A 27,763-nucleotide genomic window follows, 5' to 3' on the forward strand; every position below is an offset into this window, starting at 1 on the left:
ACAGAGTAGGCGTCCATGAGCGGCTGCAAGGTCAGGGACTCCCCGACGACCAAGCCGTTGACGAAGCCACCATCAACTACGACAACGCTCCAACCCTCATCGTCCACGAACAAATCCTCATCGTCGAAGTCATCGTCCACAAAACAGTCGTTGACGAAGGATGCTCATCACTCGTCCACAAAGCTCTCGTCGACGGATCAACCATCTTCAAAGTCTTCGTCCACAAAACCACCGTCGGTGAAAGTACCGTCGACCACTCCGAAAAATTCTGTGTCTTCTGAAGAGATTGATCCCACAAAACCAGACGTCACAGATAAACCATCCAATGTGAGCAGTCTCCACAAGTCTTTGGGAGCAACGTCTCCAATTTCATATAAGCCTGAGCCAGTTGGAGCACAACTGTCCGCTTTAAAAGAGATGACAGAACTCCCGGATGTCACTCTTCAGGAGGAGTTCTCAGACACGGAAATTCTTGGTGAGCAACCTTTCCTCATTCCTAAGGAAAACAGCCCTCCTTGGCAAGCGGATTCAGAGGACATGGCTGATCCTTATGACCCGGGGCTCATGGCATTGATGTAAAGAATCATCGAGGAGTTTAACAGGCGCCAAGAGGAAAAGAATAGGTCTTCTGTACCGAAGGAGCCAAGAACCCCCTTGAGGGATGCTTCACCTTGGCATAGCACGCCCAGACACTCCCTTTCCAGGAGTAGACCACAGAAAAGAGCATGATCACCTGAGCCTCCACGTAGATCCAGGAGCAGAACACTCAGTGCTTCACCGACAAGGGTTGCCTCTCCAGCATCACTGCATTGACCTTGATCGCCAGTTCGAGATCCAACTACGGTACAGTCATTTGTGTCAGTATCTGATTGGCAGAGGACCCATTCAGGGATTTTTCGGATCCTGAGGAAGGAGAGATTACGCAGGAACCTGATGCTCCCAGTGAATGGGATGATTATATATTCGAGAAACCGAGGAAGAAAGACTTCCCAGGTGATTCATCACCTCCGGACGATCTGGTATTGTTTCATACTATAATTGGTAAAGCTGAGAACTTGTTCAATATACAAGTTTCATCGGAAGGGAAGAAGTCTGTGTTTTATGAGCACAGAGACAAACGCAGACGAACGGTCACCATCATTCCTCTTCTCAACACCATTTGGGAGTCTGGGTCGAAGATACAGGCCACATCTTTATCCACACCTGCGTTAGTGTCAAGACCTTAAAAGAAGTACAAGGCACTTGACTCGGCACCACTTTAAGGGGTCATATTAAGCCAGACTTGGTCATCACAGTAGCGGCCAGAAAGAAGTTAGCCAACCCAGCATCACCACTGTCAGCACCACCAGACAAGGAAGGCCGTAAACTGGAAGCCATGGGTAGAAAGGTGTCTTCCTCAGCATCTCTCACGATTAGAGCGGGCAACGCTTTAGCCATGACAGCCAGATTTGACCGCGAACTTTGGCTTTGCATGTCCAAGCTGACCAAACATCTACCAGCAGATTTACAGGAAGAAGCCAGGTCCATCATTGCGGACGGAGAAGCTATTTCAGACCACATTATCGACGCTGCTGTCAATGTGTCTGAGTCAGGTTTCAGACAAATGGCCCACGGGATGGTGCTAAGGAGACTGGCATGGATGAAGGCCACGAATTTCAGTCCTGAGGTGCAGGCGCAAATTTTGGACATGCCCTTCAACAGGCAAGACTTATTTGGCTAAAAGTAGATGACCACCTAAAAGGAATTAAAACGGACATGGATACAGCTGGAGCCATCAGTTCCTTGAAGGATAAATATAAAGACAGCATGTCTTTTCGGCCCTTTCGAGGTTCAGCGTCAAAAGACAGAGGATATATACGTTCCTCCTATGGTCAAAAGTCGCAAGGTAACACTTTCCAAGGCAACAGATATCAATCCGCCAACAGGTATTCCCAGAGAGGAAGGCGTGGCTCTTCCCAAGGCAAAGCCCAGAATAAACAAAATTGACCATTCGATTCTTCCCCCTCTATGTCAAACACCTGTGGGGGAAAGAGTAAGTACATTTTTTCAACGCTGGAATTCGATAACATCGACAAGTGGGTATTACAGGTGCTCCGCAGAGGTCACACCATAGAATTCCTAAACCACCCTCCATCCCTTGCCCCCACCCCTCGCAAAGTTCACATGCTGCGAAACGTCATGACAGTAGTTAAAAAATTACTGCACAAAGCAGCTATAGAGCCAGTTCCTTATTCACAGAAAGGAAAAGGTTTCTCTTCCCGCTTCTTTCTAATAAAAAAGAAAAACGGTCAATGGAGGCCCATATTGGACTTAAGGGCACTCAACAAATCATGAAACGCATCAAATTCAAAATGATATCCCTGCAAGGCGTTTTACCGTGGCTGAACAGAAACAACTTCCTAGCCACTGTGGACTTACAAGACGCATTTGTCCGCATTCCAATTCCTCCTGCCCAGAGACAGTGGGCCTCATTACGACCCTGGCGGTAATCGCCCGTCATTACCGCCATGGCGTAATGAGCGTTTACGCCGTGGGACGATGGCGTAAAGAGCGCCACATCACGACCCATCGCGCACGAGCATTACGCCATGGCGGTAATGCAATTAACGCCATGGCGGAAAAGGCCCCTACCGGCATCGCTAAGCGAGCAAGGTGCCCTTCCGCCAGCGTAAGTAGCGGCCACCGTAATTTATGGCCACCGTAATTAGCGGCGGCCGTAAAAGGCCAAACCGGAAATAGCGTCATCGCGCCGGAACGGGAAGCAGCCCGTCGGCCATCTTTAAAAACACAATCCATCGCCATCCTACCAAACAACACCAGACCCAACCCTGACACCTGTCCCAACCAAACACCCACCCATCCAAGTTCCCGAAAATGCCAAAATCCGTGAAAAAGGCATGTGACAGCCAGCGCCAGGAGCGATTCAGCCGGGAGGAACTCTGCATGCTAGCGGAGAATCTGCAGGACAACGCAGGTGTTGTTTTCTCCCCTGAAATGACCAGGACAGCAATCGGGAAGAAGAAGGCCATCTGGGCCCTGGTGGCTGAGCGCGTCAGCGCGGTGGGGACCGCACCCCACAGCAGTGCCGGAAGCGCTGGGATGACCTGCGCATACGGGTCAGAGCCGTCATCTCGGCAAACCGCAACCTTGCCCAGGGAACCGGTGGAGGGTCGGAATCCCCCCTGAAACTCCAACCGTGGGAGGAGATCTGTGCTACCACCATCGGCATGGAATCCATCGAAGGCGTTGGAGGGATGGAAAGGGGAGCCCCGACATCAGGCGATGAAGGTAGGTGCCTCATACAAGACATGCCATAGTCACAGCAGTCCAATCATGTGTAGCACAAGGTTGCCCTAGAGTGTAAATGCAACACAAATCAATACTGCCCATAGCCACATGCGAGCACCACCCTGCATACACTGCTGGCACCCGCATACCTGCATCCACATACCACACTAAAAGGAGACAACCTGCATGGCACTGCCTGAAATCTGCCTCATCCACTGGCCAAAATAATGTCAACCATTGTCATTCAAAAGTCCGTAGACCCATCAATAACGCCCTCCCACCTTTGCTCCACCACAGGCACAGGATCACACCCAGAGGACCAGGACACCCCTGCGCCGAAGAGAGCGAAGTCCAACAACAACCTCCCTGCACCCTCAACCTCAGCTGCAGTGAGGCAGACCCCACGACAAGCAGGTCCCACTGCAGGCATACCGGAGGTCCCACCGGCAAGCACCCCTGTTGGCAGCAGGCCAGCAGCAGCTGCTCCACCTCCACCGACATTGCCTGCCACAGAAGGCAGGGGGTCAGCGGCCAGCAGCAACATCGGGGAGACAGCTGCAACAGCTGCATGTTCTGACTCGGACATGGAGCAGGAGGTCAGAAGCCCCACTGACCAACTACATTCCCCCTGTTTCTCAGACGCCAGCCCCTATGAGGGCGACACACAGGGGCACACTGAGGCAGAGGAGTGGCCTTCCACCCCATGCCCTGTCCACACTCCACAGGAGGGGACCAGCCCCTCCATCACTCCACCTGCACTGGCCATGGGCCAGCACGGCCAGCCGTCCCTCGAGGACATCACTCAACGGCAGCACCAACTGTCCGCAATGCTGGATGAGCATGCCGCGGAATGTGTGGGGGCTAGGTTTAGCATTGAACAGGCCACGGAGGCACTAAGGGCAGAAGTGGCACAGAGCACTGCCACCCTGAGGGATGCCATGCAGGCCATGTCCAGGGACATCTGTGCCGAACTTGCGGGCTTGCGTCGTGCGGTCACTGACCTCACCCACACAGTACAGGAGCTGCATGCACAGGGGCAGCCAGGGACATCCTCCACTGCCAGTTCTGCGCAGAGCAGCCCCGTGCGCCGTTCCGGACGCAACCTGCGCTCCACAGCCAGGGGTGCCCCGGGGGCCGGGAGAGGGGGCTTGTGACGGCCTGTGGACACTGTCACAGGCATCTGTTGACAGCTACATGGGGTGTGTTGGGGTGTGCAGGGGGGAGGTGGGAGGTGGGAGGGGGTGTGTTGGGGTGTGCAGGGGGGAGGTGGGAGGGGGTGTGTTGGGGTGTGCAGGGGGGAGGTGGGAGGTGGGAGGGGGTGTGTTGGGGTGTGCAGGGGGGAGGTGGGAGGTGGGAGGGGGTGTGTTGGGGTGTGCAGGGGGGAGGTGGGAGGTGGGAGGGGGTGTGTTGGGGTGTGCAGGGGGGAGGTGGGAGGGGGTGTGTTGGGGTGTGCAGGGGGGAGGTAGGAGGTGGGAGGGGGTGTGTTGGGGTGTGCAGGGGGGAGGTGGGAGGGGGTGTGACACGACAGTTCATAGTTCCAATACACTTTTTTCTTTCAAAAAAAGAAATGTGTGGACATTTTCATTGCGTATGTGTGCTTTATTGGTGTACAGTCCACAGTGTGCATGTCCCAGAGACACACAGTGCCCCAAGTGCAGTCTCCATGCGATAAACACCAGCCGTGTGTGCTAGAAGCAGTGGTCGATGATACTTTGGCGCATGGCACGCCCCTCCTGTGCATCGCCTCCTCCATGTGGTGGCGCCCCATCTGCACCCTCCTCATCCTCATCGTCAGGTGGTTGCAGTTCTGCGTCAGGGGGCAGGGGCACATTCCGTCTGACGCACATATTGTGCAGCATGACACATGCCATGACGATCTTTGCCACCTTCTCATGGCCATACAGGAGTGCCCCACCAGACCTGCTGAGGCTTCGGAACCGTGCCTTCAGGAGGCCGAATGTCTGCTCTATGACCACACGAGTACGTGTATGTGCACGGTTGAAGTCCTCCTCGTGCTGGTTCTGCGGGTTCCGGACTGGCGTGAGGAGCCACCTCTTCAGGGGATAGGCTGCATCACCTGTATGTAGGCGAGAATGTATGTGTCAGTCATGTTGTCTGATCAGGAACATGATGTTCCACCATGGCTGGCATGGAACTGTTACCTTGGCTCACTTCTACATGCACTAATTGATTCACACTATGCAACCAGTATATGCTCATTGCTGCCATGGCCTGTTTACCATGCCATCACCCTATGTATGCAGAGGGGTTTTGTGCATTGTGAGTGCCCTTCCTCTGTATCCGTTCTCTGTGTTACTCACAGCCAGGTGGAGTATGCATCACCCCCCCCCCCTTTCTGCCAGGTGGAGTATGCATCTCCCCCCCCCCTTTCTGCCAGGTGGAGTATGCATCTTCCCCCCCCCTTTCTGCCAGGTGGAGTATGCATCTTCCCCCCCCCTTTCTGCCAGGTGGAGTATGCATCATCCCCCCCCCCTTTCTGCCAGGTGGAGTATGCATCTTCCCCCCCCCTTTCTGCCAGGTGGAGTATGCATCTTCCCCCCCCCCCCTTTCTGCCAGGTGGAGTATGCATCATCCCCCCCCCCTTTCTGCCAGGTGGAGTATGCATCTTCCCCCCCCCCTTTCTGCCAGGTGGAGTATGCATCACCCCCCCCCCCTTTCTGCCAGGTGGAGTATGCATCATCCCCCCCCCCCTTTCTGCCAGGTGGAGTATGCACTGGTACGTCATTCCCATGCCCACTTCCATGACATTGCACTCACCGAGTAGCCAGGATCTTGGGCCTGCATGTCGCTCCATGTAGCGTGGTATTGTGGAGTTCCTCAGGACCAGTGAATCATGGGTTGATCCGGGGAATCGGGCACAACAATGTGTGATGATCTTGTTGGAGTCACAGACCATTTGCACGTTGATAGAGTGGAACTGTTTCCGGTTGCGGTACGGTACCTCCATGGCACGTGGAACCACCAATTCCACATGGGTGCAGTCGATGGCACCAATGCAACCGGGTATGCTGGCTAGTGCATGGAAACCCACTTTGGTGTTTGCAATCTCCTGGGCAGTCCGTGGTAATGAGATGTGGTCGTCTGTGTGCTTGAGGAGGGCATCGAGCACTTGGATGAGTGTTCGTGAGAATAATGGTTGTGAAATGCCATGCAGGTGCCCCACTGTGTGCTGGTAGGTGCCTGTGGCCAGGAAGTGGAGTACAGCCACTACCTTCAGTAGGGGGGGGGTGGCGGTTGGACTTTCTATCATGCTGACGATGTCGTCGTGTGTCATGTCTACGATGGCGGTGATGGTGTCCCGGTCCAAACGGTACAGGGTGTGGATCTGCTCAGCAGTGAGGTTGTTTGGATTGGCTCTGATGCGTGGGATTGGGGGCTGCCTGCGTGGTGGCACTGGCTGTGCTGGTGGGGCTTGCTGGGCCTGCCTTGCCCTCCTTCTCCTCCTGCGTCTCCTCTGTGCTGCCTGTTGTTGTTGTTGTTGCTGTTGTAGTAGCACATGCATTGCTATCAGGTCCTCCAGCCCCAACATTGCTAGTCGTATTGGCATCATTGTGGAGTGTGACTGGGTGTGGGTAGGGGTGGGGTGTGCTCTTTTTGTACTCCCCTGAGTCTGTATTGCCTTCACCTGTGCTGTTTCTGTGCACCTGTGGCAGCTGCATTCACTTGAATTGGCCCTTTACGGTTGGTTCGCGATGGCGTTATTTGCACCATGGCGGTAAGGTACTTAGCGGCCTCGGTGATGGCGTTAGGTGCATGTCCGCTTGGGTCGGCATTTGCGTACCTTTCCGCCATGGCGCTAAGTACGGTGTGGGCGGTCGCGTGCGCGCACCCTTAGCGCAGTTAGCGGCAGCGTTAACTACGATGCCGCTATTGGCATCGTAGTTTACGGTCAGGAGTCATGATCGGACCTGGCGGAAAACGATGGCGGTAACCATTTACCGCCATCGTTTTTCACTTACCGCCAGGGTCGTAATGAGGCCCAGTTCCTCAGGTTCGCTATAGGAGACCTACATTTCAAATTCAGTGTATTCCCGTTCTGACTAAAATCTGCACTGAGGGTATTTACCAAATGTCGGGCACCTGTAGCAGCGAACCTCAGAAGGTTGGTAACGGAGGTCTTTCCATATTTGGACGACTGGTTGATAAGGGCAAGCTCCTACAGTCAATCTCAATTGGCAGTATCTAAAACGATAAAACTCCTAAAAAGGTCAGGTTTTTCGATAAACAACATAAAATCCTGCCCAGTACCCAGCAAGACGTTTCTTTTTCTGGGGGCTGAGTTCGACACCACCATTCCCAGGGTAAGACCATTGGCGGACAGAGTAACAGCCATCTTCCGCTTAACATCATTGTCCCTAGAAAAAGAGACTGTTAGGCAGAATTATGCACAGTACCCTTTGGGAACACCACACACAATTAAGACTGCAAGTGACAGTACAATTTCACCTTTGGTACAAGCATGTACTACACAGTTAAAGTGGTAGCAGTAGCGGAGCAGCTAGACTTATCTCAAGAGTAAGTGAGCAGTATCAAATAATTACACAAAGGACAGCAATTACTATGATTCAGGCAAACACTGACTCAAGGTTTTCAAGTAAAAGAATATACATTTATTTCACTCTTCAGTTGTATAATATTACACTATTATAAGCAACTTAAAAATCACAATCTCAATACACCATACCACTTCCCTTAAATTCCAGACAAGTGGAGTGGGAGCAAAATGGCACTCCAGAAATGTAAAAGGGAGGGAAAGACAAAGTTATTAGAAATTAAATCAAACCAACAGGTCAATACTCAGGGCAATTGAACAAGAGTAACTTCAGTGAGGAGATCAGCTAGAAAAGGCTTAAGGCCAAAGTCAATGGGTCCAAAGTCTTTTGCTCCAGATCACACAGTTCAGGGTAGTTCGCGGTAAAGTTTGTGGCACAGATTCCGGACAGGGTTGGTTGATAGAAAAGTTAGTTCAAAGAGAAGATAAGGACAAGCCCTCAGTTTGGAGAAAGATTTCAAACACTTTCACTGCGGTTGAATGAAAAGGACAACCGGATTGGCACAGTACCTTAAAACGGAGAGGGAGCTGTAGCTGAGGCGGACATTCCAGGTGGTTCCTGCAGGCTCACGGTTCCTGAAGCGACTGACACGAAGTAGGAAGACTGGAGGGTCCTGCGCCACCCAGGGAAGAAGACAGCAGCAGAGCAAAACAACAAATAAAAGGTGCGCTCCTTAAAACCCAAGCAGGGTCCGACCTTCCTGGCTATCCGGCCCACTGTAGCTCTGTACAGAAAATTCGTCCAGAGGAGGGATCCTGGCTTGCAGTTTGAGCGAACTGGTTGGTCCTACCAGCTCAAGGGAAGACGCTTCCTGGAGGATCTTCTCTGTCATCGGATTCTGAAGATTCGGACCTGCAGCAGGGCTTCACCGGGCGGTTCAGTCATTGTAGGGGTCCTCTTCTGTCAGCTCCTCATAGGTTCTTTCATTCCAGTGGCGACTCTGCCTTTCCAGTCCCAGAGACCTGCTTTTTATGCAGTTTTCCCCCATTCATATAGCCTGGCTGTCAATCACACAGCAGGGTGGCTGTCCTGGCAAGGACAGTCCCCTCAGCCAATCAAACAGGAGTGCGACTTGGGTTTCCAAGGGAACCCATGGCAGGGGTCCAAAGACCCCTCCCTCACTTCCTGCCTACCTAGACTTTCAGGCGCCTTAAGGAGGGCTTCTGTGCAGAAGCCCGCGAGAAGACAGCGAACAAAGGAATCATCCCCGGTTTGGCATGCAGAGAAAAACACGAGAAAGACTTTAACAAAAAGAAATGGCGAATAAACTCAGCCGGAGCCAAAATAAAATCTATTTGGTCAAGCGGGTTTCTGTTTGAGGTTAATGTAATAGCCTAAAACATTACCACGTTTATATAAGATAATCGCGGTAGAAAAGTTAGGGTAGATACCACTGCCACCAGCCAAATCTTAATGTAAAGGGAGCGAAACAAGGCTCCAAGAGACAGACAAAAAGGGATAACAATTAACCCTTTCCAGTACTCCATTTAAGATGGGGTGTGCTGGGTCTGTAGTTTAAAGTGACAAAAATAAAGTTAATGGCAACTTTACCTTTTCTGGGGGACAGTAGTCAGCCCCATAAAAATGGAGTCAGAGTGAAGTTTAAAAGACAACCCTGTGTCACTGCACTGAAGGTGTTGTGTAACATACATGAAAAATATGATGCAATGGAGTAGGTGAGGCTCCAGTGCTCAAGATCACACAAAAAGTGAAAACACACACAGCAAAACACATGTAAGAGTGGGATAAAGTCTCACACTCTTACCAGGTGAAAAAAAGTAAATCCTAGAAATCCAGCAAAGCTGCTGAGGGACTCATTAGGTAAGGGAAATCAGCCATTTATGAGAATTCTCCCTAATAGAGACGACCACGGTACGCTCTTTCTTATCCCTCCTGGGCATGATGTCCTCATGTATATGTCTCATACTAAACTGCAGACTTCGCATGAGACCAATCCAGGAGGCCCTGGAGCAGCAATGGAAGATGTCCAGATACCGACGGGAGCGCACAAGGCACTTCGATGGTGGAATACTCCACGGAACCTGCTCCAAGGGATGCCATTCCAGGCACCAACATCTACTCTTCTCGTAAGGACAGATGCGTCTCTTTCGGGATGGGGAGCACACTTGGCGGATCTCCAGACAAAAGGGGCCTGGTCAGACCAAGAATCATAGCTCCACATCAATGTCCTAGAGCGCAGGGCAATACTTTGGGCTCTAAAAGCTTTCCTTCCAGTAGTGGCAGGTCAAGTCTTGACCATCCAGATAGACAATACTACGTCCATGCACTACACAAACAAGCAAGAGGGCACGAAGTCAGAGATCTTATCACAGGAAGCTCAACTACTATGGTCATGGGCCTTGCACCACAAAGTCCAGATCATGGCGGAACATCTCCCGGGAGTGGACAATGTCTTAGCGGACAAACTGAGCAGGGAGTATCTGTCATCCCACGAATGGGAGTTAGACGAAAAGGAAGTTCAACAGATTTTCTTTGTATGGTACCATCCACAGATCGACCTCTTTGCCACCAGAGTCAACAGAAAATGTCAAGCATTCACCTCAAGGTACCCGGAACATCAGTCAGCAGGAGATGTGACAGGGAAGTTCCTTTATGCCTTCCCCCATTCCACTCATGGCCAGAGTTCTGCGCAGAATGAAGGATCAGGATTGCTCCATGATCCTAATAGCGCCGGACTGGGCGCGACAGATATGGTATCCGACTTTGCAGCATTTATCCCGATGGCCTCCAATTCGCCTCCAGGCACATCAATATCTCTTGACTCAGAACCACAAAGTCCTCCAACACGACCCAGTGAGCCTCTCCCTCAAGGCCTGGTTCCTGAGCAGCGCAAACTCATGAACTTGAACCTTCCGGCGGACTGCTAGGACATTATCAGGGCCTCTAGAGCCCCTCGACTAGAATCACCCACGTGCGGAAATGAACCCGCTTCTCTAAGTGGTGTGAAACATCTACGATTAACCCACTTACAGCTTCGGTAGAATAGATACTACCTTACTTATTACATTTGGCTAAGGCAGGTCTCTCCCTATCCTCCATCAAAGTTCACCTGTCGGCCATATCGGCATACATGACGACTCCAGAAGCGCAGTCATTACTCTCTCTTCTGGCCATCAAGATCTTACTGAAGGGGTTGGTGCATACTTGCCCTCCTACGCCCTCATCAGTTCCTTCCTGGAGCCTAAACACTGTGCTAACGGTCCTCATGGAACCCATTCAGAGATGTGAGATAAAATTCTTATCTTGGAAACGGCTTTTTTGATAGCCGTGACTTCGGCCAGGAGGGTCAGTGAATTACAAGCCTTGTCTTCAGAACCTCCTTTTACTTTGTTTCAACAAGAACGCTTAATTTTGAGGACACACCCAAAGTTTCTGGCCAAGGTCTTATCGGAAATGACACTCACAGAGCGCATTGTTCTACCACCTTTCTTATGGAACCATACCTCGGAGGCAGAAAGAGCTCTACATTCCCTAGATGTAACTAGGGTTTTGAAATTCTACTTGCAGAGAACTAAGGAGTTCCGCTTTTCTAACAGACTGTTCATTGTCTTCGCTTGCCGCACAAAAGGGCAACATATCTCCAAATAAAGTTTGGCAAGATGCGTCTTATTATTATGCATCACCCTTTGTCATCAATTGAAGGGCGACCCCCTTTCCAGACCGCCTTCAGCACACTCTGTCAGAGGCAGAGTAGCATCAGTAGCGTTTCACGCAGGGTACCTTTGAAGGACATCTGCAGAGCCGCTACCTGGAGCACTCTGCACACGTTCGCCAAACACTTCTGCCTAGCAGAAGATGCCAACAAGGAATCTGCAGTCGGCCAGGCAGTGCTCCACCACCTCTTTTCATAAGGTAGGACCAGCCTTCTTTCCTGCCTTTCCCTGAGTAGGTAACCATTGTGTTGAGGCATGGTAAAGGTTTGTCAGAAATAACTTTTCTGCATCTATGCTAATATTTTATATATGTGCACATAACTTCTTGGTATTCTATTCAAGCATATGAATTTATGAAAGATACAATGCTGGAGAAGTCTTAGTTACTTACCTGTAACTGTATTTCTCCAGCATTGGTCTCTTTCATAGATTCACATGCGCCCACCCGCCTCCCCTGAGAGGCTGCTCCTACGCTCAGCACCTATCATACTGTAGTTTCTACGGTTCAAAATCTGAAGATTGCTGACTGGGGCAGAGCTTAACCCCTGTCACCTCACTGGTTGGGGCCATAAAGGACCAAAGTGAGGTGGAGCGACTACACAATAGAATGGCCCATAGGCCACAATGAAGTATTTACATGCATTCTCTAGGGGAGAAGGGATGTATATTAAAAAAAAATGTAATAATTATTTTTTATCACTGAGGATTCCCAGTCTGACGGGGAATATTCAAGCATTTGAATCTATGAAAGATACCATTCAGGGAATCCGGACCGGACCTTCCCCATTTCCATTTCAGCCCCCATAGGGCTCAATGGGAATGGGGAGGGAGCTAACAACGGGCCCATTAATAACGGGCCCGTTGTTAGCTCCCTGGTCCCCTCGCGGGACCAGCAATGGACGTCTGGTCTGACCAGACGTCTAGAGTGGGTCCCGAAAGGGAACCACGTAATAGGGCGGAATGGGTTTAACGGCACCGGCGCAGTTAAACCCACTCTGCCTGCCTCGTAATGAGGCCCACTGATTATATATAGTTACAGATACTTTTCTTAATTGCTGTCAAAATATCTAGTAGTGTTCATATAGGTTTAACTATCCTTTTGAAAAAATAGTGAAGGTTCAGCGTCCGAGTCCACCATCGCCTCTAATTTTGGGACTAGCCATGAAGATGCAGTACACTGCAGGTGGCAGCAGATTATCTGATGATAAATTCTTTTCGTTAATAGTTTAAACATAAGAATACAACGTAACTATGATGAAGTTGTCATAAATGAGGCACTACGAAGTAGCTGTGCATCATGAGTAAAATGCTCTGGTATGGTTTTAAAAGTTAGAGATGGTGCCACTTGAAGTTAAGAAATTCCTTTTACGTTCTGGCCAAAATGGCTACTTTGCCACTTTGTGTCCCGAATTTGAGGCCTGGTGAGATCTACCAATGCTCCTGTGACGAGATGGCTGACACTTCATGAGTAAGCCTGCAGGACCATTATATCCGAACCCCCCCAAACACCCCCGCACCCTCTTGATGACTATTTTTATCAAACTTGCTTTCCCTTTCCATCATCACTTGGTTCAGTTTGATTCCCCAACCCTGGCAGAAGAGGTAATGAGATTTCCCATAGAGGTGCTTAACCTACTATTCCCATCTTTTCAAGGGGTAAAATTCAACCAAACTGGTCCCTATGTACCATTTTCAACGTTTAAAGTTTCATTGTACACGTCTCCAAAGATCTATTCTAGATGATCACGCCAGAGCAAATCCGGTCTACACTTCAACAGGGAGGTTGATTGTGTGGTATATCTGAAGGACGCTTATCTGCATATCCCCATATGCCCTGTGCCTTTACCTTTTGCTGGGCAACTGCCATTTTTATTGCAAAGATCTGCGGTTTGGCCCGAGTTTTGCTCCTTGGATGTTTAACCAAATGATGATAACAGTTGCATGGTTTCTGTGCCCCCAGGAATACACATTACATCGAAGACTGGCTGGTGAGGCCACAGCCACTAAAAGTGGTCAGGGACACTTTCAGCACTTGCTCGATCTGTTTCTACATCTCGGCCTGTCGCTGAACATGGTAAAGTCTTTTACTGGTTCACAGTATATGATTTTTCATTGACTTGCGCTGGAACACGGTTGTAGAACCTTTGATTATTTTTTTTAATGTTTTTTATACAGAATCTGAGACATTGTTACTATCGGCTGCCATTACTGACTCAAGGTTCCATAACAGCTTATTGGCTTCTGGGTCTGCATTCTGGTGCTACCCTTGGCTCGCTCGAAGATTAGAAGAATACAGCTATTTTTGGGAGCAGGCAGGTGCAATTATTTTGCACACTCAATCTTAAATTCTGATCATATTGGCAGGAACCTGCCCAGACCTGTCACAGTGGATTCAGATGGACAACCTGACCGTGTGTGCACATTTTTGGAGTCTGCCCATCGGGTGACCGTTCTGATGGACAATTCTTCCCTGTTATGATAAGTCATTAATAACACGCCTGTAGACTAGGGTTGCAACAAGACAACAGAGGGAAGACAGAGGGAGGATAAAATAAGCAATCCTACAAGCCCTTGTGTCATTCAGATTGTGCAAGTGTGATAATGCAACGTGCATGAGGGAGGGATAAAGGGGAAGTGCCAGGGAGAGGGAAGGGAAAAGTGCAATCAGGGCAGCATGGCTCTGAGCACGTGAAAGCAGGGAAGCGCAGCTCCGGTTAAGTGCAAGGAGGCTTGGGACTGTAGGGTTACAATTACAGCCCCTAAGTGCACGGTAGGCCCAAAGGCAGTGCAGGGGTGACTGGCCATGGAGGAGTCCCGTATTCAGTGAGACTGAGGGTAGCCAGGCACCAGTCAGCGCAGCACACCGGTAGGTCATCAAGGAGGGGGGGGAGGCACCTGCAGAGGAGAGAGATCTACCTCCCCAATCTCTGCCTGGAGAAGTGTCTGACCCTCGGAGTTTGAGGTGGCTGAACAATGGGCTCGAAGGAATGTGTTTTGGAAGAGTTGCATGTAGTGCGGGCAATGGAGAGGGTCTTGAATTTGATCCTTGCAGCCTACAGTTGCCAGTGGAGAGATATGATCCCTGGGCTTGAGGCCAAGTACAAGTCCAAGGACAAGTCTTGTAGTCGTGTTCGGGATTAGTTGCAGAGGGCGTAGAGTAGCCTGTAAAGCAACTGTCTTCAGTGCTACCTCCTATGGCCCTCTCAGGACTGCAAGGACCACATAAAATGTCTCAATCTATGAGTAATTTCTACTCCGATCAAGGTTTTGCTGCCCAAAATAAGGTTGTTTGGATTTGGGCAAAACATTCTTCATCACTATTTAATGACAAGCAGGGGGGCACCAGGTCAGCCCCCCCTAGTCCAATTAACTGTACAGATATGAGAGTGAATGGTCAAGCAGCGATAGTGTGCTGCCAAGCCCTTCACCTCCCTAGCCTGGAGAATGACGAAACAGTCTTTGAGCTTGTTATCATAAATGATAGCTGCATCAGTGGGTGACTTGGGAAATGTTCATCTACTGGATGTTCGCAGAAATTGATTTATCCATCAGTCATCTGATCAAGAAATGCCCTTTCTTTGTCTCCCAACAGGACAGAGGCTCTAGCACCATAGAGGGGATGTACGTGTAGTTGTTTTTTTCTCCTCTCTTCCTCATGTTTATCAGACCCTGCTGAAATTCCAGCATTCAAGGAGTTGCTCGCTGAATCTTTGGATAAGGTGTGGTCTCATTTCTGAACTGGCTTCTCTGAGGCTGCTTACGAGATCTAGCAGTGTATCTCAACACACTGTCTTTCAACATCTAACCCAGTAGTAAAGCATCCATTTGATGAATTGTCACCACACCACCCATCAGAGAAACCCCCTAATTCTCAATGGCTGGCACCTGAATTGGTGCTCTCAGGTCCTTTTGGCTGGGGCAACCTTCACTGTGTTCCACAGAGATAAGGTGATCCTCCGAACTCAACCTTAATTTCTGCTTGTAGTTGTTCAGACGTCACTTAAATCACGACATTACCCTTCCAGTTTTCTTTCCCAATCCAGCCTCAGATGCAGAAAGCATCCTCCAGTGTCTGGACAGTTGTCTGAAGGCTCATAAATTTTATCTTGACATGCTAAGGATTTTAGGTCTGTGTATTTCCCTGGGGGGCTCCAACAAAGGAGCTCAAGCCTTGGTCTTTAATTGCAAGATCAATAGTCTTGTGTATAATGGAAAACCAGTTAGTTCACAGACTCTGCCCACCAGGGTGACTTGAAGCTCATGCAGTGCGAATAAAAGCAGCATTTGTGGTGTCTCAGCGGGAGTCCCTTCAGATGTTGCAAAACAGGAACCTTGGCCACACCATCAGCCTTTTGCAAACACTGTCTGGATGGCAGCTCCAGAGAGGATGCACTGTTTGGTCTGGCTGCCCTCAAGAAACCTTTTGGAGTAAATCAGTCACAGATCCATCCTCCCTGCCTTTGGAAGTGCTTCAGAATCTCCCAAAAGTCGGGAGAAAAGTCCATATACCTCCCACTTTCCTCTAAAAATGTATCCACCAGAGCGAAATGATGTAGACGGATAGAAAAGGATTGAATGACATAGCAAGGGGTGGGTTTTGGATAGGTGGGCTGAGAGCGCACATTCCCAGCTTTGCATAGAAATTAAAGAATGACCTAAAAACGTTTTTTACTTGCTGTCTAAAAAGATGTACGTTTCAAGTCATTTTTTGACAGTGAACAATTTACCAGTTAAGCCTGCCATGTCAAAACTTTCTTCTAGCAATGTTTGCGGTGACAGCTCTGATGGTGACTCTTCCCTGAGGGACAATAGAGGTGCCAGAACATGGGACTTGCTGTCACCTGTCTTCAGTTTCCTCATGCGGTGAAGCCCATCCTGGTCCTCTTCCTAATGCCTTTCCTGTGCCTCAGCCTTCTGTTTGACATTTTCTCCACAGATTGGTACTGCTCAACAATTTCACTGTCTGGGAGACGATCAAAAATAAAGAGCAGGATCATCTTTTACACTTCTTACCTCCCTCCCCCAGAATACCCCGAGTTTTCAATTTTGACATGCTCAGAAACTGAACCGGCCTGGCCAGGACAGTTGGCTTGGAAGAAAATAAGGTAAAAACCTCTTAGCTATAGGAATTAAATACCTAGAAATGTTAGCAGGCAGTAGGAGTTGAATGAAGGGCAAGAGTTCTATAAAACAATGTGCAAGTACAGAAATACTGCTTTATTCCACCATGTTAATGTGTCCAGGAATTCCTCATGTGGACCGAGCTATTCATTGTTTATTAATTAATTGAAGACAGCCAGGATAGATCCTTAGATTTATAAGCAAGTTAACTATTCCTTCTTCTTTCACTGGCCATAGCCATAGCGACAGTGGAAAGCAATGAAGTGTGAAAGCTATCATACTGTATTGTTTTGGCAAGGTAGGTGGAAAAAATGATACTGTCATGGCATCAAATAACTAAATATCTATTGTGCCACATTTAAATAAGTTTTGTTCCACAGTGAATGTTTGGAGATGCTGTTAATTTAGATGCTAGTTTAGTTAACCATTCATTATTTTTTTATAACATTTCATAAAATTCGATGTTTACGCCTGTTAGTGAGGAAATAGCACAATGGTATATCCTGTGGGGTTCTTCTAAAAATAGTAGGTAAACCTATGCTGCTTATGTGCCATATTGTATAGTAAATGAAAATAAATGTCCTCTGTTGTATTTGTACTTTTTTGTCACTTATGCAACTGCCTCCAGTGATGGTGAACACGATGGTGCTAAAGACGGCATTGAAAAAACGTCATCAGAATACCAGTTGGGCCCCGATGAAGGCTCGCCTCTACCAGAAGAGGAAATGGAGGAGATGAGATTGTTGCTTGAAGAAATAGATAGAATGCACATAACGTCAATAGCGACACAGAAGGAGGCATTTGATATTCTTTTAAAGTATAAACTAAAGGTATATGTATATTATTGATATACTAGTAAAGCAGTTTTCATGTTTTTGTAATCTCCTGCCTTTCAATGCTGTTCTGTTTCTATGTGGACTGGAGAAGTGGACAAAGTTTGGAATCCACTTAGAGGTATCTGCTGATCTTGGATGTTCACACGCTTTCCAAACAGGTAGAAGAAGGGCGTTGTGTGCTTACTCTTCTCGACCTTTGGGTCTTTCATAGATTCACATGCTTTGACTGTTTCATAAAAGAGAAACTGCAGCACTGTGTAGCATATGCACCTCATTTGTCCCTCAACCAATGATCAGTCTTGCTCCAGAGGCAATCCATCGTAAGAGTCTGAATACGCATGATGCTGTGAGGAGTCTTCAGGTAGGGTAAACCGGCTGTGTTTTCCTTAATTTTTGAACGTATCAACAGCATTCCTCAACTTTGGACTTGCTAAGATGTTTGTTTTTTCATTTCTTTCCTTGGGAGCTCATGCTTCTGGCAATTGTGGCTCTAGAGTGAGCATTCGGCTCTGTCAGAGCACCCCCACCCCCTCATCAATTTCAGCTTGTGCTCCATTGCGGTTCTGTTATAGCTTGTCTTTCAAGTAATTTGCATATAGTGGAATGTTGAGTGCCAGTTGGACTGATTGGTCAGAAGATTGTAATATTGGGTGCATGCTGTAAATAAGTGTTCTGAGTGTGTCGGTAGGAATCTAATTGAATGAATAGTGCATGATCTAATGGGTGTCTTTGTCTGCATATACTTAAGAGTAACTGAAACCTGCATGAATAAACTCCACTCTTAGGTGCTTGCTGTCTGCCTTTTACCTTTTGTGTGCTGGCATGATTTCTACCTTTCTTGTTCAGGTGCGAGGGGTCAGAAATGCAAGACTGGCACAACGGTATAGTTTTCGCAAAAGTAGCCATTTTTATTACATAAAAAGGGGTGTGAGAAAAGCCTATCTTTCCGCAACCTAACAAAGATGGCTTGTCTAGCAAACTAAAATTAAAGAAAAATTACTGAGTGTCCAAAAAGTCTCTAACCCTCACACTAATACACACAGCAAAATCATATAAAGAATGTTTGGCGGTCTTCCGTTTAACAAAACAAAATACCAATTCAAACGCAAAAGTTTTTGAAAGTACTAATTGTGACCAGGGTTGGACTCCCTTCCCATGGATCAATTCAGGAATATCTTGAGCAACGTTCAGATTCAATACTTCGAGTGGATTGTGTCCTCCAACGTATTCCTCATCTTAGATGTATTCCATCCAGCTTTGCTGCTCTTCGGAAATTTTTTCGGCAGAGGGCGCCGTGCGTCGATGTCGTCGAGTCGATGGTCCCTCGAAGGCCTCCGTCGAGGGTGACGTCATCGGGTGTATATGTAGCATGCGCGGCGCCCGTTGGCCTAAGTTCTGTTTTTCCGCAGTATTCGTTGCTTCGGACATTCGGCGCGCCTCGGGTTCTGTGAAGAAATATAATATACAAAGAAGAAATATGTCCTCGTCATCGACGCCGACCACGATCCCGAGATCAGGATTCAAAAAGTGCAAGTTGTGCGGCTCAAAAATGTCAATCACGGACCCACACCGTGAGTGTTTGTGGTGCCTCGGAGAAAGCCACGACATGGAGGCCTGTTCGAAGTGTCAGGCGATGAGGGGGAAGGCCTTGCGAGAAAGGAGAGGAAAGCTACAGGTAGGTCGAAAAGATCGAAAAGCCTCTAGCGTCGAGTCGAGATCCCATGAGGAGAAATCTCCTCGACGCGAAAGGCATCGATCTAGGTCCCGAAGCGATTCTCATCGCTCGTCGTCTTTGTCAAAAAAAATCGAAGAAACGACGCCACAGGTCTCCCTCCACCTCGTCGTCAGACGAGTCTCGAAAAAGATGAAATGCCCCACGAAACATTAGTCTTCCGAAGAGTGGGAAGCATTCAGGGTCAAAATGATGGAGGTGTTTGAGAAGGCGAACCCTCGGTCCGCGCCTTCTTCGGAAGCCGGCCGGGAGTGTCATCGCTCTGACACTCGCGCACCCTCGAGCCCGGGTGATTGAAAAAGGAAGGATAGAGAACCTTCCAGGACGCCGAGCGAAAAACACTCGAGTCGAGTCGACTGCTCGAGGTCACTGACGCTGTCCGAGACCTATCACACCTCGAAGGGAAAATCGTCAAACGCCTCAACGCCCTCGAAGCAGACCCTGTCGACGACCACTATGTCGTCGACGCCTTTATCGACTTCGACGCCGAAACCTTCGGCGCCAAAGGCTCCAGCCAAGCCAGGGAAGCCAGAAAAAGAGAAGGAGTTTACAAAACATGTCATTTCCTTAGAGCCTGGTACTACACCTCTTCCTCTTCCAGAGAAGGTTTTCAAGCCTCTCCCTAAGAAGGAGTTTTTCAAATCCCTGACCTCAATTTTTGAGGAACAGGAGAGATCTGATGAGGAAAATGTACCTTTTGGGTTGGAATATGGCACCTCAAATGTCCCAGAATGCTTGATATCAGAGGAAAGCAGAATGAGGGATTTGGTGGAGTCTTTCCACAATGCAAGTGGCATTGACACATCTCCTGAGAATGACTTTGGTAGACCAGATCCAGGAGAGCATGCCAGTCCATCTTACCGTCAGTTAATGACCAAGGTGGTAGATTACTTGGGATGGGCTAAACCACCAGCCCAATTCGTCCAAGATGATTTAACAGACATATTGGACCATGGTCCCACTGAAGACCCAGTACTATCTTTTCATGTAGCCTTGCAGAACAGGGTGGCCAAGAATTGGGAAACTCCGGATTCTATTCTTCCGGTAAATAAGCCCCTCTCATCAAAATACCACCCAGCCAGTAGCGACCCCGGCTATCTGTCAAAACATCCAACTCCCAAGAGTCTGGTCATACAGGCAGCCACAGCTTCTAACAAACTTGCGTACCCGTCTATCCCCCCAGACAGGGACGATAAGCGGGTGGATGGTTGGGCACGGAAGGTATTTTCAGCCGGGAGCATGGCATTAAAATCTGCCAACTCCACATGTTCCTTGGCAAAATTTTCGTACACTCTGTGGGAGTGCATCGCAATGGCGGCGGAGCACATACCAGAAGGGGAAGAAAGGGAAGGTTTCCTAGCCATCGTTAGAGATGGAAAGGAGGCCATGCAGGAATCCCTTCAATCTGGATTGGACACTGCGGATAGTGTAAGCAGGTCCCTGGGCACTAGCACGGTAATGCGCAGATTTGCGTGGTTACGGAAGTCGGGATTTGCACTGGATGTACAGAACCGCCTTCTAAACATGCCTTTTGACGGGTCTCACCTTTTTGGCAACAAGGCTGACGAGAGCCTTGAGAGGTTGCAGACCTCAAAAGCAGCTGCCAAATCTTTAGGAGCTGCTATTAGGCAACCTCAGCCTTTTCGTGCGCAAGGGCAATCATGGAGGGGACGATCCTATCGTTATTACACCTCATATGAAAAAGCGAGAGGAATGGCCAGTCAAAGGGGCCAGAAAAAGGCCACTCGTGGTGGACGAGGAAAACGTGCTAAGCCAGCTCCAGCTCTCTGCCGTCAGCGGCTGCAACATCCGCCACAAAACCACTTTGAGGACTTGCATCACAAAACGCCTGTAGGAGGCAGGCTGTCACAGCATCTGCAAGAATGGCGAGCCATTACTTCAGATGTTTGGGCTCTAGAAATAATAGCCCAAGGCTACTGCCTTCCCTTTCTAAAGCAACCTCAAAGCAATCCACCAGGGAGACATCCATTGAAGTCTTCAAACCCGCTCCTACAGCAGGAAGTTTTAACCCTGCTGGAGAAAGGTGCTATAGAAACAGTACCTGCAGCAGAGAGGAACAAGGGATGGTACTCCCCATATTTTTTGATCCCCAAAAAAGACGGAGGACTGAGACCCATCTTGGACTTAAGAAACTTGAACAAGTTCCTCAGGAAGGACAAGTTCAAGATGGTTACACTTTCTCAGATCCTTCAGGCCCTTCAACTTCAGGCCTGGTTGGTGTCATTGGACCTCCAGGATGCTTATTTTCATGTGCCGATTCATCACAAACACAGAAAATACCTGAGGTTCGTAGTTGGCGACTCACACTATCAGTTTCGAGTCCTGCCATTCGGGTTGACCTCCGCCCCGAGGGTCTTCACCAAGTTAATGGTAGTGGTGGCAGCGCACCTCAGGAGAGGGGGGATTCATGTCTACCCCTACCTGGACGATTGGTTGATCAGAGCGCTTTCTGCCGAGCAAGCACTGGATCATCTGAAAGTCACCTGCCACTTCCTCCACAAACTGGGCTTCTCCCTCAATTTCAAGAAGTCACCGATGACACCTTCCCAACAGCTTCAGTATATAGGAGCTGTACTAGACACATCCTTGGGAAAGAGCTCGCCTCCCAAGGCGAGGACTCAAGACATTCTTCAGATGCTTTCCAAATTCCAAAATGCCCAAAATCTCCAGGCTTACGACTTTTTAAGGTTGCTCGGCCTCATGGCATCCTGCATCTTCCTGGTGCCAGAGGCATGCTTGAGGATGAGATCCCTTCAAGGGGCTCTAAAGACTCAGTGGTCCCAATTCTCGGGTCAAATGACGGATCTTCTTCAGATTCCGAACAAGGTCAGACAAGATCTTCTATGGTGGACGCCTCACTCCTGGGGTGGGGAGCTCATGCCAACGATTTGACAATCAACGGTCGTTGGTCTCCATCGAAGTCCAAACTGCACATCAACCTTTTAGAGCTGAGGGCAATCAGACTAGCGCTGAAGGCCTTCCTGCCATCTGTCAGGGGAAAGAATGTCCTGATAATGACGGACAACACAGTGGCCATGCATTACCTAAACAAAAGAGGGGTTGTGGGGTCACTACCTCTGTGCAGAGAGGCAATGCAGCTCTGGTATTGGGCGATTCAGGAGGGAATCTCTTTAACGGCAATCCATCTAGCCGGGGAAGAGAATATGACGGCAGATGCTCTGAGCAGGCAGAGCACGGTGTCCCACGAATGGGAACTGGCTCAGGAAGTCATTCAAGAGATCTTCACCCTTTGGGGAACCCCTCAGGTAGACCTGTTCGCAACCAGTACCAACCGAAAATGCGAAAGGTATTGCTCAAGGGAATTTCCCCCGAGAGGAGCCCTGGGGGACGCGTTCGTGGTGGAGTGGAATTTCCTACTATTGTACACGTTCCCTCCGATTCCCGTCATTCCTCAGGTCATCAGGAGGCTGAGACGCTTCGGGAACCGCACGATCCTAATTGCCCCGGATTGGGCCAGGAGAACGTGGTACCCGGACCTTCTAGATATGTCCATCTGTCCTCTAATACGTCTTCCTCAGAGAGAGAACCTTCTCTCTCAAATGGAAGGTCAGGTTCTCCATCCAGAGGTCAAAACACTCAACCTTCATGCTTGGTATCTGAAAGGCTGAGATACAGGGATTGGAACCTTCTAGATGTTATGGAGGTGTTGCTTTCGTCAAGAAGGCCAGCAACAAAGTCTCTATACCGTTGCCGTTGGAAAAAGTTTGCAACTGGTGCAGAGAAAAGAATGTCAATCCTTTTTCTATGTTCTATTCCGGAAGTACCATCTTTCCTTCTGACCCTAGCACATAGAGGTCTAAATATTGGAACAATAAAAGGTTATCTTGCCGCGCTTTCCATTTTCAAGCGCTCATCGGAAGAATGCTCCTACTTCAAACTTCCTTTTGATAACACAATTCTTAAAAGGTCTCACTTATGTGTTTCCTCCTCACCCATTTCAAGTACCGATTTGGGATCTCAATTTAGTCCAAAAATTCTTAATGTGTGCTCCTTTTGAACCTATGCACACGTGTCCATTAAGATTACTAACGTGGAAAACGGCCTTCTTAGTTGCTCTAACATCAGCAAGAAGAGCGAGCGAATTGCAGGCACTGTCTTCTGGGCCACCATATACTGTGTTCCATAACGACAGAGTTGTATTGAGGGTTAAACCATCATTTTTACCAAAAGTAATATCTGATTTTCATTTAAGTCAGAAAATTGTTTTACCCACATTCTATCCCCCACCCCATCCTTCTAAGGAGGAGGAAAGATTACACAGGCTGGATCCAAAAAGAGCTTTAAGCTTTTACATCTCTAGACTTTCCAGACTTAGAGTGGACAACCAGTTGTTTATAGGCTACACAGGAAGGAAACTGGGTCAATCGGTAACAAAACAGACAATTTCACGCTGGATCGTACTTTGCATTTCAGAATGCTACAGACTAGCACAAAAAGACCCACCAGAAGGGTTAAGGGCTCATTCCACCATAGGCCGAGAAAGGCCAGGGGGTTTACTCCTTTTACTTTGTGGTGAAGAAACCCAATGGCAAGTGGCAACCCATTCTGGACCTTCGGGCGTTGAACAAGACTGCAAGGCCTGAAGTTCAAGATGCTCACACTTCAAGAAGTAATTTGGTCAGTACAGCCGGGCACATTTTTGGCCTTGTTGGATCTACAGGATGCATATTTCCACATCCCCATGCGTCGACGACACCGCAAGTTCCTGCGGTTTGTAGTTGGTCAATATCATTACCAATTTCGAGTGCTTCCGTTCGGTTTAAAATCAGCCCCCCAGGATGTTTACGAAATGCTTGGCGCCTGTGGAGGCGTGGCTCTGACGAGAAGGTCATCACGTCTATCCTTACCTGGACCACTGGCTGGTATGGGGCTCATCTCCGGGAGCGGCACAGGCAAGTCTAAGCGCTAACATGCAGCTGTTGCAACGGCTGGGTTTCGCCGTCAACTTCGAGAAGTCATTTCTAGCTCCCTCCAATAACTTGGTTTTTCTGGGGGCAGAATTTCAGACTCAATTAGGCCTGGTGAGGCCCTCTGTCGAGAGTTCAAAAGCTCAAGCAGAAAGCGGCAGAATGGAAGGCCGGTACAAGGGTGTCGATCAGAACATACATGTCACTGCTGGGAGCCATGGTGTCCTGCATTCCGTTGGTGAAGAACTGTTGTCTCTTCATGAGGCAGGTGCAGGAGTTCCTTGCAGACCGGTGGGCTCAGAGTCGCGGATCGTGGTCCGACAAGGGGGTGGTCAACGACGACTTAATGGAAGCTCATCGATGGTGGCAATGCTCGGACAATCTGGATCGGGGCATGCCGTTGCTGGAGCCGAAGTTTCAGGTGACAATTGTGACGGATGCCTCTCAAACAGTATGGGGGGTGCATCTCAAGGGCTCCCAGGTCCAGGGTTGGTGGTCTCGGGTGGAGTCGAGTTTTCACATCAATGTGCTCAAACTGAGAGCGGTACATTGGGCCCTGAAATTGTTTCTGTCGCGCACACAGGGCTCCGTGGTGAGGGTGTTGACAGACAATACCACCACAATGTTTTACTTCAGGAAACAGGTGGGCACTCATTCCAGAGTGCTTTCTAAAGAGGCTCAAGAACTTTGGCATTGGGCACTGTTACACGACATCAGCACTGTAGCGTTTTACCTGCCGGGAATGATGAATGTGCAGGCGGACTCGCGCAGCAGGGAGGTGAGCAAACTTCACAAATGGCAGCTGAAGGAGCAACAGGTGTCCATGACCTTCCGGAAATGGGGTCTTCATTTGTTGGATCTCTTCGCAACGCGGGAGAACAAGAAGTGCAAGGAGTTTGCCAGCAGGTGGGCTCAGACCGGGTCGCTGGGGGATGCGTTCTCGTTCCCGTGGACAGACCGGTTCGCTTACGCATTTCCTCCTTTCCTACTCATTCGGCGGACCCTCCAGTGGATTTGGAGATACCCATGCCGTGTGATTCTAGTGGCCCCATAATGGGCCAGGCAGCTGGGGTTCGCGGACCTGCTTCATCTATCCGTGGCAGAGCCAGTTGGGTTGCAAGTGAGACCGACCTTCTGTGTCAGGACAAGGGCGCTGTCTGGCACCACGATCCAGGGTCTCTCAGCCTGACAGCTTGGCTCCTGATTTCTCTGAGTTTGGCCTGCTGAACATTTCTGGTGATTGTCGACGCATTTTGGAGGCGGCTAGAGCTCCGTCCACGAATGCCTCCTATGCGTGTAAATGGAAAAGGGTTTGTGTGGGATGTAAGGGCCCTCCTGGGGTGGACCCTTTGAACATTTCACCGGAACAAGTTCTACCCTACTTATTGCACTTGGCAAATAAAGGTTTGGCGTTCTCCTCCATAAAAGTACACTTGGCAGCAATTTCTAGATTCACTCAGAAGCGGCATGCTACGCCGCTGTTTAGTGATTGTCTCATCAAGCATTTTGTGAGGGGGTTATTCTGAACTTTTCCTCCTGTCAAGAAGTTCCCTCTGGGGTGGAGTCTCAATCTAGTGCTGTCAGGTCTGATGAGGCCTCAGTTTGAACCTCTGTCATCGACGCCCTTGCAGTTTTTATCTTGAAAAAGTGGCGTTTTTGGTGGCCATTACTTCGGCAAGAAGAATATCTGAGTTGCAGGCTCTGGTTTTGGATCCTCCATACTTACGGTTCTTTAAGGACAAGGTGGTGTTGGCCACTAACCCCCACTCCAACCACTTTTCATACATTTTCTTCGATTGTGTTACCATCGTTCTTTGCCTCCGTTTCCACGTCAGCAGAGAGAGCGCTGCATATGCTGGATGTGAAGAGAGCATTGACATTTTATCTGAATCGTACCCAGGAGTTCAGACTTTCCTAACAGCTGTTTGTGGTTTATGGACCCTCCGTCAAGGCACAGGCAATATGGAAGCAGGGACTGGCTCGCTGGGTGTCATTGGCTATCTCACTCTGCCACACTAAGGCGGGAAAGCCTCTGCAGAAAAGTCCCAAGGCACATTTGACGAGGTCTACGGCTTTGTCGGCAGCATTGTGGTCAGGGATTCCACTGGTGGGCATTTGCCAGGTGGCCTCCTGGTCGTTGCCGCACACCTTTACTCAACAATACTGCCTGGAACAGCAGCAGGGTGCGCATGTACAAGTGGGGCGTGCAGTCCTGCAACGCCTGTTTCAATAAGGTAAGCCCCGTAGCTTCGGGGTATCTATTTCAACGTTAGCAATGCTGGTGTTTGCTGGTCTCATGAATGGGCATCTGTGATGTATTGGGTTGCATTGCACACCTCCATGCATTATTGATACTGCTATGTAATCTATTCACAGCATGTGAATCCATGAAAGATCCAATGCTTGAGAAGGGAGTAGTTTCTTTCCTATAACTCCATTTCTCCAGCGTTGGTATCTTTCATGGATTCACATGCGCCGTCCGGCCGCCCCTGCATGCTAACCTGGTTTGGGTTGCATCTACTTTGGAGGTTAAAATCTGAAGGGAAGCCGCAGGGGTGGGGCTATTTATACCATACGTCCTATTGGTGGTGGCTAAAGCGCCCAAAAAGGGCGTTGATGGGACACTGAAGTGTCAAAGTTTTCCATAGGAAAACACTATTTTAAAAAATGACCGAGGTTCCCAGCCTGACGACGAGGAATATTCACAGCATGTGAATCCATGAAAGATACCAACGCTGGAGAAATGGAGTTACAGGTAAGACACTACTCCCTTTCCCGTCGTCAGACTGGGAATCCTCTGTGATAAAAATAATTATTACAATGTTTTAATATACATACATTGCTACCTAGAAATGAATGTACATAGTCCATTATGGCCTATGAGCCATTCCATTGTGTAGTCCCTCCACCTCACTTTGGTCCTTTATGACCCCAACCAATGAGGTGGCAGGGCTTAAGCTCCGCCCCAGCCAGCCATCTTCAGATTTTTCACCGCAGTCGAACAAACACAGGGAATCCTCAAGCTCTCTGAGCTTTTTCAAATTTTCTTCTATTCTACAGTAGTTTATATTTTTTAATATATTCTACCACATTCCCCTTGCTAGGGGCTATCTCCACTGATTTTTTTGGGCTTCAAAGAACTTTAATTTGACTCAGAATTCGTCGAGTGAATCTTCTCTTCAGATGGCTGAAGTTCAGGCTACCAAGAAGCCTTCCCTGTTCAGAGATTGCACAAGGTACAGGAGAAAGGTGGTTTACATAAAAGATCCTCATGCTCACTGCATATACTGCCTATATCCTCATGACATCCAAAAATGTCACATTTTTCTACTAAGACCCTACAAGACCGACATAGAAGACTTCTTCTGCGTTTGGAAGCCAGGGGACTTTCGTCTGACGAGGAATCTGATAACACAGCCCCTGTTCACTCCAGCAAATCATCTGAGAGGCAACCTTCTAAAAGAAGGGCCTCTTCAGTGGAAAGGAGTTCCTCTCCCACTCCCAGGAGCAAGAGGAAGCTGGAAAGTATACCTTTTCTACCTACCCTGGACTCTACAAGCCATAAAATGAGGCATTCTGCTGCAAAGAC

The 27,763-nt window shown here is 48.9% G+C and overlaps 1 protein-coding gene across 2 annotated transcripts in view; it reads left to right on the forward strand.

The window, feature by feature from the left end:
• Positions 1 to 27,763, forward strand: part of LOC138565943 (regulator of microtubule dynamics protein 3-like) — a 2,735,427-nt gene that overhangs the window by 170,067 nt on the left and 2,537,597 nt on the right. For both annotated transcript variants that reach the window (XM_069643047.1, XM_069643046.1), the window contains exon 2: positions 17,286 to 17,487. In XM_069643047.1, coding sequence (XP_069499148.1) covers positions 17,286 to 17,487 — 202 coding nt within the window. The remainder of the gene's footprint in view (positions 1 to 17,285; positions 17,488 to 27,763) is intronic.

Source organism: Ambystoma mexicanum, chromosome 2p (genome assembly GCF_040938575.1).
Source record: "Ambystoma mexicanum isolate Mex_15411 chromosome 2p, UKY_AmexF1_1, whole genome shotgun sequence".
Lineage (NCBI taxonomy): Eukaryota > Metazoa > Chordata > Amphibia > Caudata > Ambystomatidae > Ambystoma > Ambystoma mexicanum.